Raw genomic sequence first — 13,731 nt, 5'->3', positions numbered from 1 at the left:
TAGGGATTTTTGGTGGCTTCACCATGAGTGGCTATTCCATATGGTAAATCCCTTAAGCATTCCAGGTAAAGTGTAGGATCTACCTCTAGTTTTTTTCTCTAGAGGTCAATCCTCCAATTCACCTCCAAACATTGAGGTGTGGTAATGCAGCGGTAAGTGGCAGTAATGGGGCCAAGACTGTGTGTTCACTGGCCTCCAATAGTCACTCCTCTGCAGCTGCATCATTGTTGAATTTGTTTGTTGTGTCCCCGCTCTTTTTTGCCACTTCTAACCTGCCATCAAGATCCCTCTCTGCTGTGTCTTTGCAGGGGCCAAACAAGCTTGCAATTGCAAAATACAAAGTAAAATCAAGAAAAACCTGTCACAGATTCTTATCACATATCCAACTTTCTTTAATTTCTAGGAGTTTACATATCTCTATATTCCTCTGCCAGACTCTCCGGAGATACGCATGTAAGTATGACTCGCACATCTGCACGGTCGTTGGGGAAAATGGGAAGAGGGGTTGCAAATCCATAGCGTATTCATAGTTGAGGATACAGATGTATAATGGTTATGTACAGAAGGGTACTTACAAGTCACTGATGTACAGAGGAGAATAGCAAGATGTAATTGATATATTTAGTTATTTCTTTGGATTGTATAAGTTCAACACTTTGATCACAGTTATTTGTACCACCTCCAAAGTCGGGGAAAGTGGAGGGAGGTTATCTGATCTTCACGAACTTTGGAAACATTTGTCGTGTAGCAGAGTGGAGAAGAGTGAGAAGAGTGTCTTGTGATTTTGTTGGACTTTGCCTGCAGCGATCTACTTTGCTGCTCTGTGATTGAGGAACTGGGTCTTTACCCAATCTACGTTTCGGAGCTCTGCTCTAAGCCTGAAAGCTCGGGCTTGAAAAATAAATCGACTGCGCGTCAGCATGCGCGGCATGTAATGGAGAAGAGTCTCTTGTGTCTCGTAGCGAGAGATGCGAGCGCGGTAAGTCTCAAACTACGTTTGCTAAATTTCAAAAACATATTGTGATGAAGCAAACTGAAGCTCGAAAGTATGGGCTATGCAGTGCAGCTACCCGCATTGGCAAAAGACCAACAAGCCCGGATGTTCTAAACACTTCCCGTAATAAACATTCCCGCATAAAAAAGACAAACTTGATAAAAGTATCAGAACTCAGCCCATAATCACTGGTGTTTTTTAACGCTATTCCATCTGCTTCCATGGGCAAGGCCCTAAGTGAAGCACCGCTTCTGCAGTCACAAATTGAAAACACTGGTCATTGCTTTTCTCCCACAATTGATAATAACAACTCTTTATAAAACATGTTCATTGGATTACAGCGAGTTTCACGTGCTGGCGGGAAAACTCTTCCTACCAGTGATTGTTGCGAGAACCTAATAGGGACACATCTCTTGGCCACTCCAGACTTAACCATTTTGGTCTTTCCCTCTGAATCTTCAGACTTCTCTGGCTCTGAGAGCGATATCGAGGATGACCCCACTCTTCAATCTGACATAACTTCTCTGATTGAGGAACCTATGCACACTTCAACACTAAATGTAATTGCATCCAACGTTGATGCTCTATTTGCTCTATGCTCAACGATTGCGAAAGAACAACAGGATTTTGAATACCTTCTGGCAAAGGTAGTTGATGTGATTTTAGCAAACTACGCTCCAGTTGAAGTAGCTGGCTCCTCAGGCCCCACTGACATTTTATCAAATTACATTGTGCTTACATTCCACTTCCTACCTCAGAAAATCCTGCCTATACCAACAGGATGGCCAAAGAAACATCACAAAATGAAGTAGAGCAGCACAGCCGAGTGAAATTGTTTTAGCTGGCTCGCAGTCTGCACCTTTTTCTGACTGGGACTACGAAGACATACTTATACCTCCCTCTGTACCTGAGGAAATAACAACTCATGAGAGTCGGCAGATAGTCACTAGAGCATCCATCTATAACCCTAGAAAGAATATCAACAAAAGGAAAAAAGCCAACAAAAAACAAAACACTGCAGACGAGCTTGGAACAATGGTGGCAGAGTGCACTTGTGCCAGCAAAGCTCCTCATTCAAATCTTAAAACTCTGGTAACCCACACAGCACAATTGCAAGGCCCCATGGACCGATGGTTACATCCACCTCCAATCAGATCCGCTGTAACGCAGTTCCAGTTGCCAACTGAGGCCTGTCCTAATCTCAACTCATACATGACAGATTTGCAAGAACCACTTCAATGTACCGGTCCCCCAATGATGGGGAACTCACAAACTTCTAATAATACATACTAGTTTAATCAAGTTCCTGCAGCCACCTATCATCCCATGCCCTCAGTCACAACTTTTATAACAGCTGATTGCACGTGTCTAGATTTTCATACAGTTAAAACGATTTTGCCTGAGGATGACACGCTACGTTTTGGGAAAATGGGTGAAGCTGGAGGAATCTTATCCTACCAACTCTAGTCCATTCCTGAGTCACAGCCATATATTAGAGCTATTTGCCCAAAATAAACTATGGAGAGTGATCAGCACAGAAGACATCATGCATATACAGCTGCCCGGGATAAGTAGCTCCAATAAATGGGCTATGATTGAATTTACCTCTACATTGATGGTGATACTATTAATATCCTGTGCTGCCGCTTTAGAACTGATGGGCTTTAACCCTATGTTGAAAAATCACTAAACAACTATTGCCCATGGGTAGGCCTCAATCTATAGTGGCTTCTGCTCAGACATCTTTTTCATCTGTTGATCTAACGGCTGAATGTGCCACATTGTTAGTCTCCCAATCTCATATAGGAAAACATTTTGAGAACACCAGGGAGATTCAACAATGGATCTCAGAAACGGTCATTGGTAATGGCAATTGATATTCATCTCACAAATCTACTCTGAACAGGATATCCTGGAACACGCGTCGCTTTAGATCTTTCCTTGTCCATCCTTTGGGTCATTCCTTGATATTGGCCTCTGACCTTTTTATGTTGCAGAGAAGCTGGGTCACTAAGAACTTTCACATTCATGGATATCACATTGTATACAATCCAGCCATCCCTCTTCACAAGGACAGCCGAGTGGATTAGCAATTGGAACAAAGGCTAATTATAAGTTAGCAATATTTTTGGGTAAAACCAGTTCCCCTTATGTATTATCAGCTATGTTTGTCGATCCATTGAATATTACCCTTAGAACATTGATCATTAACGTGTATGATCCGCTGAATGGAGCATCTTCCAAAATAATTCAAAAATTAATTGGTGAAACACTCACACTTTGGGACGAGATTTATCCCAAAGGCTCGATATTAATTGCAGGCACTCTATTTGTATTTGTATTTATGTGTTTGTATAGCGCTAAAGCCCGCAGGCATCGGAGTGCTTACGAATAGACAGGACATCAGATTTTCAAATGGGACAAAGTGTGAAATTGATCCTTATTCGTAGTGATCAAGTTAACCTGATTCCAGGATTTATTTGAATAGTAGTGTTTTCAGTTTCTTCCTGAATTGAATGTAGTTGGATTCGAGCTTCAGTGAGGTAGGTAGTTCGTTCCATTTTTTGATGCTTATGGTCGGGAAAGCCTTGCCTAGGTCGTGTTGCTTTTTTATTGTGGTAGTTTGCAGTAGGCCTATGTTGGAAGATCTGAGGCACCTAGATGTCTCATGCCACTTGAACTGTTTCTTGAGATAATCCGGGGCTTTGCCATAAAGGCAGCGATGGACCATGGTGAGTGACTTGAAGATAATTCTCTCTTCCATGGCCAACCAATGAAGAGCTTTCCTGTCTCCAGTGATATGTTCCCTCCTAGATCTGCTTGTGATAGTCCTGACGGCGTTGTTTTGAATTACCTGACATCGTTTCAAACATGTATTGCTTGCTCCTAGTAGTAGGGAGTTTCCATAGTCCAGTCCAGATAAAATTGTTGCTCTGGCGATGGTGGTGCTGCTTTTTTGATCAAGCAGAGGTCTAATTATTTCAGGAGAATTTGGTGGTATCGGCAATTTTTCTTTAAATAGGCTGTATGTGCCTCAGCTCCTAGAGGGGCGTGAAGATATACTCCAAGAGTTTTCACTTTTTCTGATATGGGAATTTGAGTGTTTTTAATACAGAATGAAGAATAAAGTGGACTCAGTTTCTTTCTGGCCTGTGAGGATCCGAAGATCATGAGCTCGGTCTTGGAGCCATTTAGACACATCCAATTGTCTTTCATCCAACACTCAATAGTGTTGTATAAGGATGAGAGTTTGTCGCTGTCCATTTTGTGATCACCGCTAAATTCGAAAACTAATTGGGTCTCTAAATGCTAAAGATCTACCTCGAAATGAACCTGCACTGGGATCACTTATCGGAACTGGAAAACATTTCTGTCTATGTATGGATTAGCTTGCCTTCCTTGTAACGCATCCGAAAAAAATTATTCCAATTTCACCTGGCCAAATGGGCGCTCTAGGTCACACATTGGCTATGCCATTACAGATACTATTATGACTGGGCGCTGTGGCTCATTAAAAGTCTTACCAAATAACATGAGTGACCATGCTTTACTAACATGGACTGTAAATATTGCACCACCTGCTCCCAGAGCACATATAACTGTGTCTATTAGAGTTAATCTCCAGGGAAATCGCATAACATTGACGGGAATAATGGTTACGAGCAGCAAATCAACCGTCACTTGAATCCTCGCTGGTGCTGCATGATTGGGATATTGAGAAAATTATCATGTATTTAAAGCAATGTTTTCACTTAAATAAACTCACTTCATTTGGCAAACCTCGTATAGATCAATTGGCTCTGTTTGACACTCTGATACATCAAAAAAAAGCTAGCCTTTCGGAAGGCTAGGGTCATGGTTAGAGGGCAATCTTCACTTTTGTTCAAAGAAAAAGAAGGCCAAAATACTATTTTTGCCACTCACTACAAAAACAGGTCACACCAACGTAAGACCTCATTAAGCAGCGCCAGCGGGTAGTGTTTGGTTAGCTAAAGTCAGATGACAGTTTTGGTCCGGTTAAAAAGATTTCCAAATATCGACATCTCTACTTGAATTAAACCCAGTGACAGAAGCTCTTTGGGGATCCCATATTGCTGAATTATATTTTGATGTTTCAATCTAAGCTCATAATAACTGGCTGTGAGCTATACGATATTGTCTTGATCATCAAAAAACTCAAGGCCTCACGAGCTCCAGGGCCAGGTGGCATTTCCAATATCCTTGTTAAATCAAACCCTCTTTTTTGGGCCAAAACTTTGCTGGGATTATTCTGTGGACTAGAGTCAAGTGGCGAGATTCCGAATAGCTGGTGGAAATCCATCCTGATAACTGTGTTTAAAAAAGGAGACAGATTAGACCCAGCAAATTACTGCTTGCTAGCGATGCTTGACTCAAGCCAAAAAATATGTTCAACTATTCTGCTGAACAAACGTAGTAATTGGGTCACAGATAATGATCTACTGAAACCTTTTCAGACTGGGTTTTGAAGGGCGCATTGTACGCTACACAATATAAGTGCCACGTATTACCTGATGGCAGAAGCGGTGCGCCGCTCAAACCATAATTTGTATTGCTGTTACGTAGATTATAGCAAGGCATTTGACCTAGACTCCCGACCCCTTCTTTGGCATAAACTAGCGACATGGGGAATTGACCTACACCTTTTGTTTTTTATTAAAACTCTGCACACTAATACATCAGTGACTATACGTCTGAGCCAAGAGGGTGAAAAATTACTGATGAATTTAATACCAATTGAGGCCTTAAACAGGGGTGCGTTCTGACACCCCTGATGTTTAACTTGTATGTTGCTGACATGCCAGAAACCACAAACGCTGCCCATAATTTTCCTCCAAATATTAATGGTGAGTCAGTGTCATGGTTAGCTCACGCAAATGATACCATTTTATTTGACCTGACCTTCAAAGCTTGATTGAGGCTTTGGGAAATTTTGCTAGAAAGAAATCACATGGTCATAAACATCATAAAAACAAAAATCATGTGTTCAGGAGGAAGTCTTCCCAGAAAGCCTGGTAAAAACACTCGGGTATTGGGGTGGAGGTGGGTAAGTACCCTCTACTCAACCCTAGCTTAATCACACAACATGTTTACAGGTCTATACAACTAATCATAATTTAATCATGTCATCTACTGCATCCTATCTTGCCCTCCAGCCAAACTAACTGTCCCTCCTGTGATGTCTAGTCCCTAGAGAATGGTGGTGTGACGCTTATCTAGGGTTAGGGGCTAGATGGAGGCTTTCCCTGGCTATACACAAGGCAAAAAGTAATAATAGAAAACACTTGTGGGACACTTCGCGCTGTGCTCCACCATGATAGAGATCATACAGGAATCACAGTTACTTTAATTTCCCTGTTTTCTGACCTCAAGTGTAATAAAAACAATTGTTACGGTTAAAAAACAAAAGCTCTCTTTAAAAGATGGACTCATGAATTACCTTAATCCTTTGTGATGTCATATATCACAAACCAAGTTTAATGTATGGTCTCTCTGCTCGCTCGCATACAGACACATTAAATGGTTAAGCGAAATGGAGGGAAAAATGCTTTGTTCTTGAATAAATCTTCCCAGGTCTGTTCCAGTGGAGGCATTGAGAATTAAATTTGGACTTCCCTCTTTTATGTCAATATGGTACTCGCAAAGAAGATAACTTCATCTTGCATTACCTCAAATATGTTACTGAGACTAATTGGCATGCAATCTTTTACCGATCAGAATAACATGTTTACTTATGAATTAGAGCACAAAGCCCTTTCTTATTGGTCACTTTTCGACACATCTTATGAAACTGCCCTAGGATCTCCCGATATAGAAGAAATTCAGAAGAAAACGATCGAGATAGAGCCAATAACATGGACAAACTATCAGCTAAAAAGAGATACAATTAATGTTCACATCAAAGATTCTCTTTAAACACACCTCAAACGTATCTACTGAAATAATGTTCTTTTGCAATAAGGCGATACTTGCGCTTGAATCTTCTTCCTACTGTGGAGCACATTGGAGCCTGGAAAAAATCCCCCAGCAAAAGACAGGTTATGTCGCCTTTGTGGGAACATGATGGAGTCTAGTCGCCACATATTAACTACCTGTTCAACACTAAAAATCCACTACCTTAAGGGCTACACACACTCTGCAGAACAGATCGAACACATAGAAAGTGATCAGGTTTGGAGTGCTCTATATAGTGCCAAATCAATTGTTATCAAAGCAGCTGCTTATAGCGTTTTGAATGAGGCACCAAATCTATTTTTAAATTATGAAGAACAATAAAATAGTAATCAAATGCTGTTTTTTCATGTTTTATTTATTTTGTTAAGTGATGTAGTTCACTAAGGAATCTTTCACGAAGAATCTTAAAACCATACATCTTAAATACAAACAAGCATACAATCAAAACATATTACAAAATACCTTACAATTCATTTCATTTCAATAGATTGCACTAAAAATAGACATAAACAACAATTACATAAACCACAATTACATCAACACATCTTAAAAGCATATTAAACACACCTTAGGCCCATTTCACGTAATGCTTCCCATTACTTTGTGCCCCCTTCCTCAATTAAAAGAACCTAACGTAGAAAACGAATAGTGGCCAAAGACCATTTAAAAATAAATTGCCAGATAAGACCTGCATGGAAAACCCTAAAATCTTTTGTTAATTGTGCAAAATAATACGTTGGAAAACAAGCATAGGACATTCCAACAGCAAATGGGCAATAGTTTCCACTGGACCCTGATTGTTACAGAAGCAGCATTTCCTTAGTCTATGCTCTGCACCTCCCCTGGCTCCTAAAGCTTCCTGTGTTGGGAAGAGGTTAATGCAAAGAGGCAGACATTGGGTATGCCAAAACTCCACCGGACACTTGTACAAATATTGAGGCATTACACCATATGATCTTACTTCCACCAACAACCCAGAGAAGAGATGGTATCCTCATACCAGTTGTATCGTGCTGATCCAATCTCTTTCCCATAGTCTGAATTTCCCCTTAACAGGGTGCATAATTACGACGTAAATGGACACATCATTGCTGCTCAGGTCAGTTAAACACTGTTCGTACCACCTCACAAGGGGGAGGTGACCATTTATTTAACATTGCAGGTTTCAGCAACCCAGAAAATCAAACAAATATTTCATGTGTAATCAAATATACAAGGACACATCCATTATTTTCATTTTTGTACAGTTGATCATATCATACAGTACTATTCATAGTTAGTGGATGACACAATCCAATTTCTGTCAAATCCCACATCTACAAAAGTGTCGACAGGTTTTAGACTGTTTCCAGCATTGCTACTTGGTTGTGGAAAAGCCTTCACATTGTCAAATCACTAGATAGAGCTTGGTGCAAGGCTTTCTTCAGGACACACACGAGCCCCAATATCGGGGCAATATTCAATCTTGATTTTCATCAGACCGCATACAGGCAAGGGGAGTAAAGCTAATAACCACAATAAATGTAAAAAGGATATGGACTTTAGTGAAAAGGGATGAATGGTGACTTAGCCAGTCTCGAGGGCCTACAAATGGACAAAGGGGGCAGTTGCTAGTCAATAGTACCTTTTACTGGTCTTGTTTGACAATGGTGAACCAGGTTCTAATTGATGTTTATGAGGTTTGTAGTGGCTCGAGTGTGGCAGTCGCATTGTTCCACAAGGGTAGCAATGCCAAACAGGGGTCAAGCTGAAGTTTGTTGTGGTTCAAAGCGATGCTTTGAAGAAGCACAGATTCTGAGAGCCACCTGGGTCAGTTCAATGGTTGGTTCGACTTTGAAGATGCTGGTGATTGGATGCTCTGTTCTAGGTGATCCATTCAATGAGGCTCTCAAGGAATTGTGGATCGTGAGGGCCACCAGGATTGGTTCAAAAGTGAAGAAGCTGATGACTGGATGCACAGTTTGAGTGGCGCGGTTTGATGCAGTGTATGATGGTCCCATTTTGATGGGCGACCACGGTCAGTCTGGTCAGCAGTTTGAAGGTGGCAGATGCAATGTGGAGCTTTGAGTTTGACCTGAGGCAATGACGTGTTCAGCTAACGCAGTGATGTGGTGAACTGGTTTGAATGTATACTTCAGTGGTTCCAAGAGTGGGTGAGTGCCAAAGGCTGCTCCCGAGGGTCCTGATGGTTCCATGTGGGTGAATTGGCTCGAATCATGTCTCAAAGCGGTTCAACAGTGGGAAATGCAGGCAACCTGGCTGTCTTGGCTCTCAGCTGCTGTGAGTCCCTCTCAGGGTTCTCAGGGACTAGTGAAGTCCTTGTTCTTGACTCCCAATGCAAGGGAAGCTGGTGCACACTTCCAGGGGTCCTTCACCACAATGAGGTCCTGGCCAGCAGTGTAACTGGCAGGGTGGGTAGAGAAGAGAGCTCACCTCTGCCTTGGAAACTCAGTCTTCATCTCACTACAAAAGCAACTTTCCCAACAGAGGTTCAACAAAAGTCTTCCTTAGGAGTTGGTTCCAAAGTGAATCTCAGAAGGAGTGGGAGACCCCTTTTTTTTAAAAGCAAACATATCCAGGTGATTTGATAAAAGCAAGCCTGCATTAGGGATACAACCCCTCCCTTACCTCCCACCCTCACCTTCCCCCTCCCTCCTCCTATTTCCCCTTCACCCCTGCCTCCCCACCCCGCCCTATTCCACTACTCTCCCTATTCCCCTCAGTTAATTGCTCTTCTTGCTGTTTTGTTGATTGATTCATATTGTTATTTGCTTCTACCGTTACTGTTTATGTTTATGTATTAAGTTGTTCAACTGTACAGCGCTTTGGTGTAAAGCGCTTTATAAATCAATAAATGCAAAAACAAATACAAATACAAATAAAGAACTGTGACAAATGAGAAGGACTTTGACAAAGGACTGTGTTGAAAGCGATGGACTGTGATGAAGGACTTTGACAAAGGAGAAGAACTGCAATGTAGGGGTGGACTGAGATGAAGGAGAATTGCTTGAGGAAGGAGAATGACTGACAAAGGAAGTCTGTGATGGAGGAAAAGGATTGTGAAGAAGGAGAGTCTGAGACAAAGAACTGTGGCAATGAAGAGAAATGTGATGAAGGACTGTCGAAAAGGACTGTAATGAAGGAGAGGACAGTTGAAGGAGAAGCACAATGTTGAAGGAGAATGACTAAGAGAAAGGAGTACGACGATGATGAAGGAGAAGAACTGCAATGAAAGAAAAGGACTGTGATGAAGGAGGAATGTGAAGAATGAGGAGGACTGTGATGAAGGCGAAGCACTGTGATGAAGGACTGATGGAGAAGGACTGACACAGGACAAGACTGAGACAAAGCAAAGGGAATATGATGAAGAACCGTGACAATGAGATGGACTGATGAAGGAATAGGACTGTGACGAAGGAGTACTATTTAGAAAGAAAAAGACTGTGAGGAAAGTGTAGGCCTGTACCTAAGGACAGTGACAAAGGACTATGATGTAGAAGGGCCAATGAAGGACAAGAACTAACAAAGGATTGTGATGCAAGACTGTAATGAAAGAGAGGCACTGTGACAAAGGACTATGTCAAAGGAGAAGGGCTTTGATGAAGGTGAAGGACTGATGACAATGAACTACTGTGACAAAGGAAGACTGACTTTGATGCAGGAGAAGGACTATAACAAAGCAGAATGACAGTGGTGAAGGACTGATGCAGGAGAAAGACTCTGACGAGAATGGCTCCGATGAAGGAGTAGGACTGACAAAGGACAAGGACGGATAATGAAGAAGGACTGTTATGTGGAAGAATGACTGTGAGGAAGGGCTGATGAAGCAGAAGGACTGTAACTAGGAAGGATTGTGATGAAGGAGAAGGATTGATGAAGGACAAGGACTTTGACAAAAAGGAGGACTGTGATGAATGACTGTGATTAAAGAGCTTGATTGTGATGAATGACTATGACAAAGAGATGAAATGTGACAAAGGCTAACTGTGCCAAAGGACTGTTATGAAAGAGGAGGATTTTGATGAAGCAGGAGGAATGCCGAAGGACTGAAAAAGAAGAAAGACTGTGACAAAAAGCACTTTGAGAAGGGAGAAGGACGGACAGAGGGCAAGGACTATAACAAAACCGAGCAACTGTGATAAAAGCGAAGAAAAGTGAGAAAGGACTGACAAAAGCAAAGGACTGTGATGGAGAATTATTACAAAGGAAAATGTCTGTGTTGAAGGACTTTGAAGAAGGAGAAGGTCTGACGAGGAAGAAGGACTGTGATAAAAGAGAAGGACTGAGATGAATGACTGTGACTAAGGAGAAGGACTGTGATGAAGGAGACTGATTGTGATGAAGGAGACTGGCTATGATGAAGGGGAAGTTATGTGACAAAGGACTGATGTGGGAGTAGTATTGTGACAAAGGAGAAGGACTGATGAAGAAGAAGGCCTATAGGAAAGGGAAAGACTACGAGTAAAGAGAAGTAGTGTATTGAGGGACTGATGAATGTCTGTAATGAAGGAGAGGGACACATGAGAATAACTGTGATGAAAGAAAGGACTGTGAGAAAGGACCATCAGAAAATAGGACTATGGTGAATAAGGACTGATAACAATGAAATACAGTAACAAAGGAGAAGCGCTATGACAAAGGAGACGGACTGTGATGAATGACTGATGAAGGAGAAATAATGTGATAGAGTAGAAGGACTGTGATGAAGAACTACGGGGAAGGAGAAGGTCTATAATAAAAGAATGTGAGGAAGGAGAAGGACTGACAAGGAAGGAGAGTGATGATGGAGAAGAACTGTAATGAATGAATGAAGGATTGTGATGAAGGAGAGGGCTGTTGTGAAGGAGAAGGGCTATGATAAAGATGGAGTACTAGAATGAAAGAGGGGAAGTGATGATCGACTGTGACAAAGGAGGTCTCTGATAAATGCAGCAAATGGCTGTGATGAATCGGGATTGTTACGAAGGGGAATGACTGACAGATTGCAAGGGCTTTGATGAAGGAGAAAACTGTGATGGAGAAGCACTGATAAAGGAGAAGGACTGTGGCAAAAGAGAAGGAATATGAGAAAGGAGAAAGACAATCAGGAAGGAGAAGTAGCATACTTAAGGACTGTTTTGTAGGTCTGTGATGAAGGAGGACTGTGATGAAGGAGAATGACTGACAAAGGAAAAGAACTATGATAAAGGACAAGATTTGATGAAGGACAATGACTAAGGAGAAAGACTGTATTGATGCAATATATAAGGAAGATGAACTGTGATGAAGTTGAACTGTTACAAAAGACTGTGATGAACAGAAGGACCATGGCACAGTCCAAGGACTGTGTTGAAAGACACAGGCTATGACAAAAAAGAAGGCTGATGATGAAGGAGAAGGACTGTAACAAAATAAAAATACTGTGATGAAGGAGAAGGACTGTGATAAAAGAGAAAGACAGTGATAAACGAGAAGCACTAGGACAAAAGAGAAGGACTGGGATGAAGGAGAAGGACTATTATAAATGTTACAAATGACTAATTTATGAGGGGATTGTGAGAAAGGGGAAGGACCATGACAAAATGGAAGAATTACGATTTTTTATTATTTTGTTTTTAGTGCAGATCTATATAGAGAGCAGCGGAGCGTTGCACAAGGTTTGAGTAGCCAGCAATTGGGCTGGTATCTTTTATCAGTAGCGCCGAACTGTGAGTTGCGTTCTGTGCTTTCATTGGGATTAGGCCATGGTCAGGTGCTGTGGAAAAAGGCAAATTTCAGAGATTTTCAAAATTGGAGAATTGTGGAGGCATTCTGAATTGATACTGGCACCGAGTTCCAGAGGTTGGGTCCGTGACAAGAGAAGGATTGCTTGTGGGCAGCCATACTGATACGGGGGTTATCAGCCACTTTTACTCCCTAAAAATAGGCAAATCCTCCCAAAAAATAAAAATAGGTAAATAAATACTCCTAACAAAAAATAAGAACGAAACATGTAGGACCTTCTGACACTTCCTTCTCCCACACAGCTCCATGGATATGTTTGCAACAGTAGTGCACGTAGTACCACAGGAAGAAACTATTATTACTGACTGATCTGTAAAAGTAAACATGCATCTTTTAATGTGTATGAATAACTAGGTGCAAAGGTATTCATTATTACAATAACATTCCAGTTTTAGAATTAAAACATATTTTTGCTGGCTTATAAAATACTCCCATTGGGAACTGGACTTATATTTTTACTCCCTAAAAAATGAGTTCACTCCCGCCTTTAGGAAATAGGGAGTAAAATACTCCTGCTTCAAAATCTTATCTGAAGCACAGTTTGTGGGTCTTCTTTTTGCAGACTAATTGTGATTTGAGCCAGTTAGTCGACTTGCTGCACAAGGAGCGTGTCCCTCCAGATATGTGGAGCTAAACAGCAAGGTACGCTGGTGTGCTATTCGTGACTGCTTTGTAAATGATACATGCAGTCTTGCACAGTATCCTGGCCTAGAGAGAAAGCCAATGTAGTTTGGTCAAATTTCCACGCACCTGTAATAAGGCATGCTGCAGCGCGGTGGACTGCTTTATGGGGAGTCAAGTGAGCTGCTTGGAGCCAGGATGGTATTTCCCCCCCCCCCCATCAATGTATGAGCCACAAGGGCCTGCACTACAGTCCAGAAGTCCTGCGGTGGGATGAAAGGTTTGATTTTGCGAGGGGTGTAGATTTGGAGCCATTCTGTTTGGGCTTTCTTGGCTGTGTGTTTCTGGAATAGCAGGCTGCTGTCAATGGTGACGCCTAA

The 13,731-nt window shown here is 41.7% G+C and overlaps 1 protein-coding gene across 1 annotated transcript in view; it reads left to right on the top strand.

The window, feature by feature from the left end:
• The window catches only part of DUSP15 (dual specificity phosphatase 15), a 321,250-nt gene that overhangs the window by 48,772 nt on the left and 258,747 nt on the right, over positions 1-13,731 (top strand). Inside the window, exon 4 of the mRNA XM_069651004.1 lies at positions 404-453. Coding sequence (XP_069507105.1) covers positions 404-453 — 50 coding nt within the window. The remainder of the gene's footprint in view (positions 1-403; positions 454-13,731) is intronic.

The sequence above is a fragment of the Ambystoma mexicanum genome, chromosome 3p (genome assembly GCF_040938575.1).
Source record: "Ambystoma mexicanum isolate Mex_15411 chromosome 3p, UKY_AmexF1_1, whole genome shotgun sequence".
Classification (NCBI taxonomy): domain Eukaryota; kingdom Metazoa; phylum Chordata; class Amphibia; order Caudata; family Ambystomatidae; genus Ambystoma; species Ambystoma mexicanum.
The sequence above is the reverse complement of the archived record's forward strand: the minus strand, read 5'-3'. Positions and strand labels throughout refer to the sequence as shown.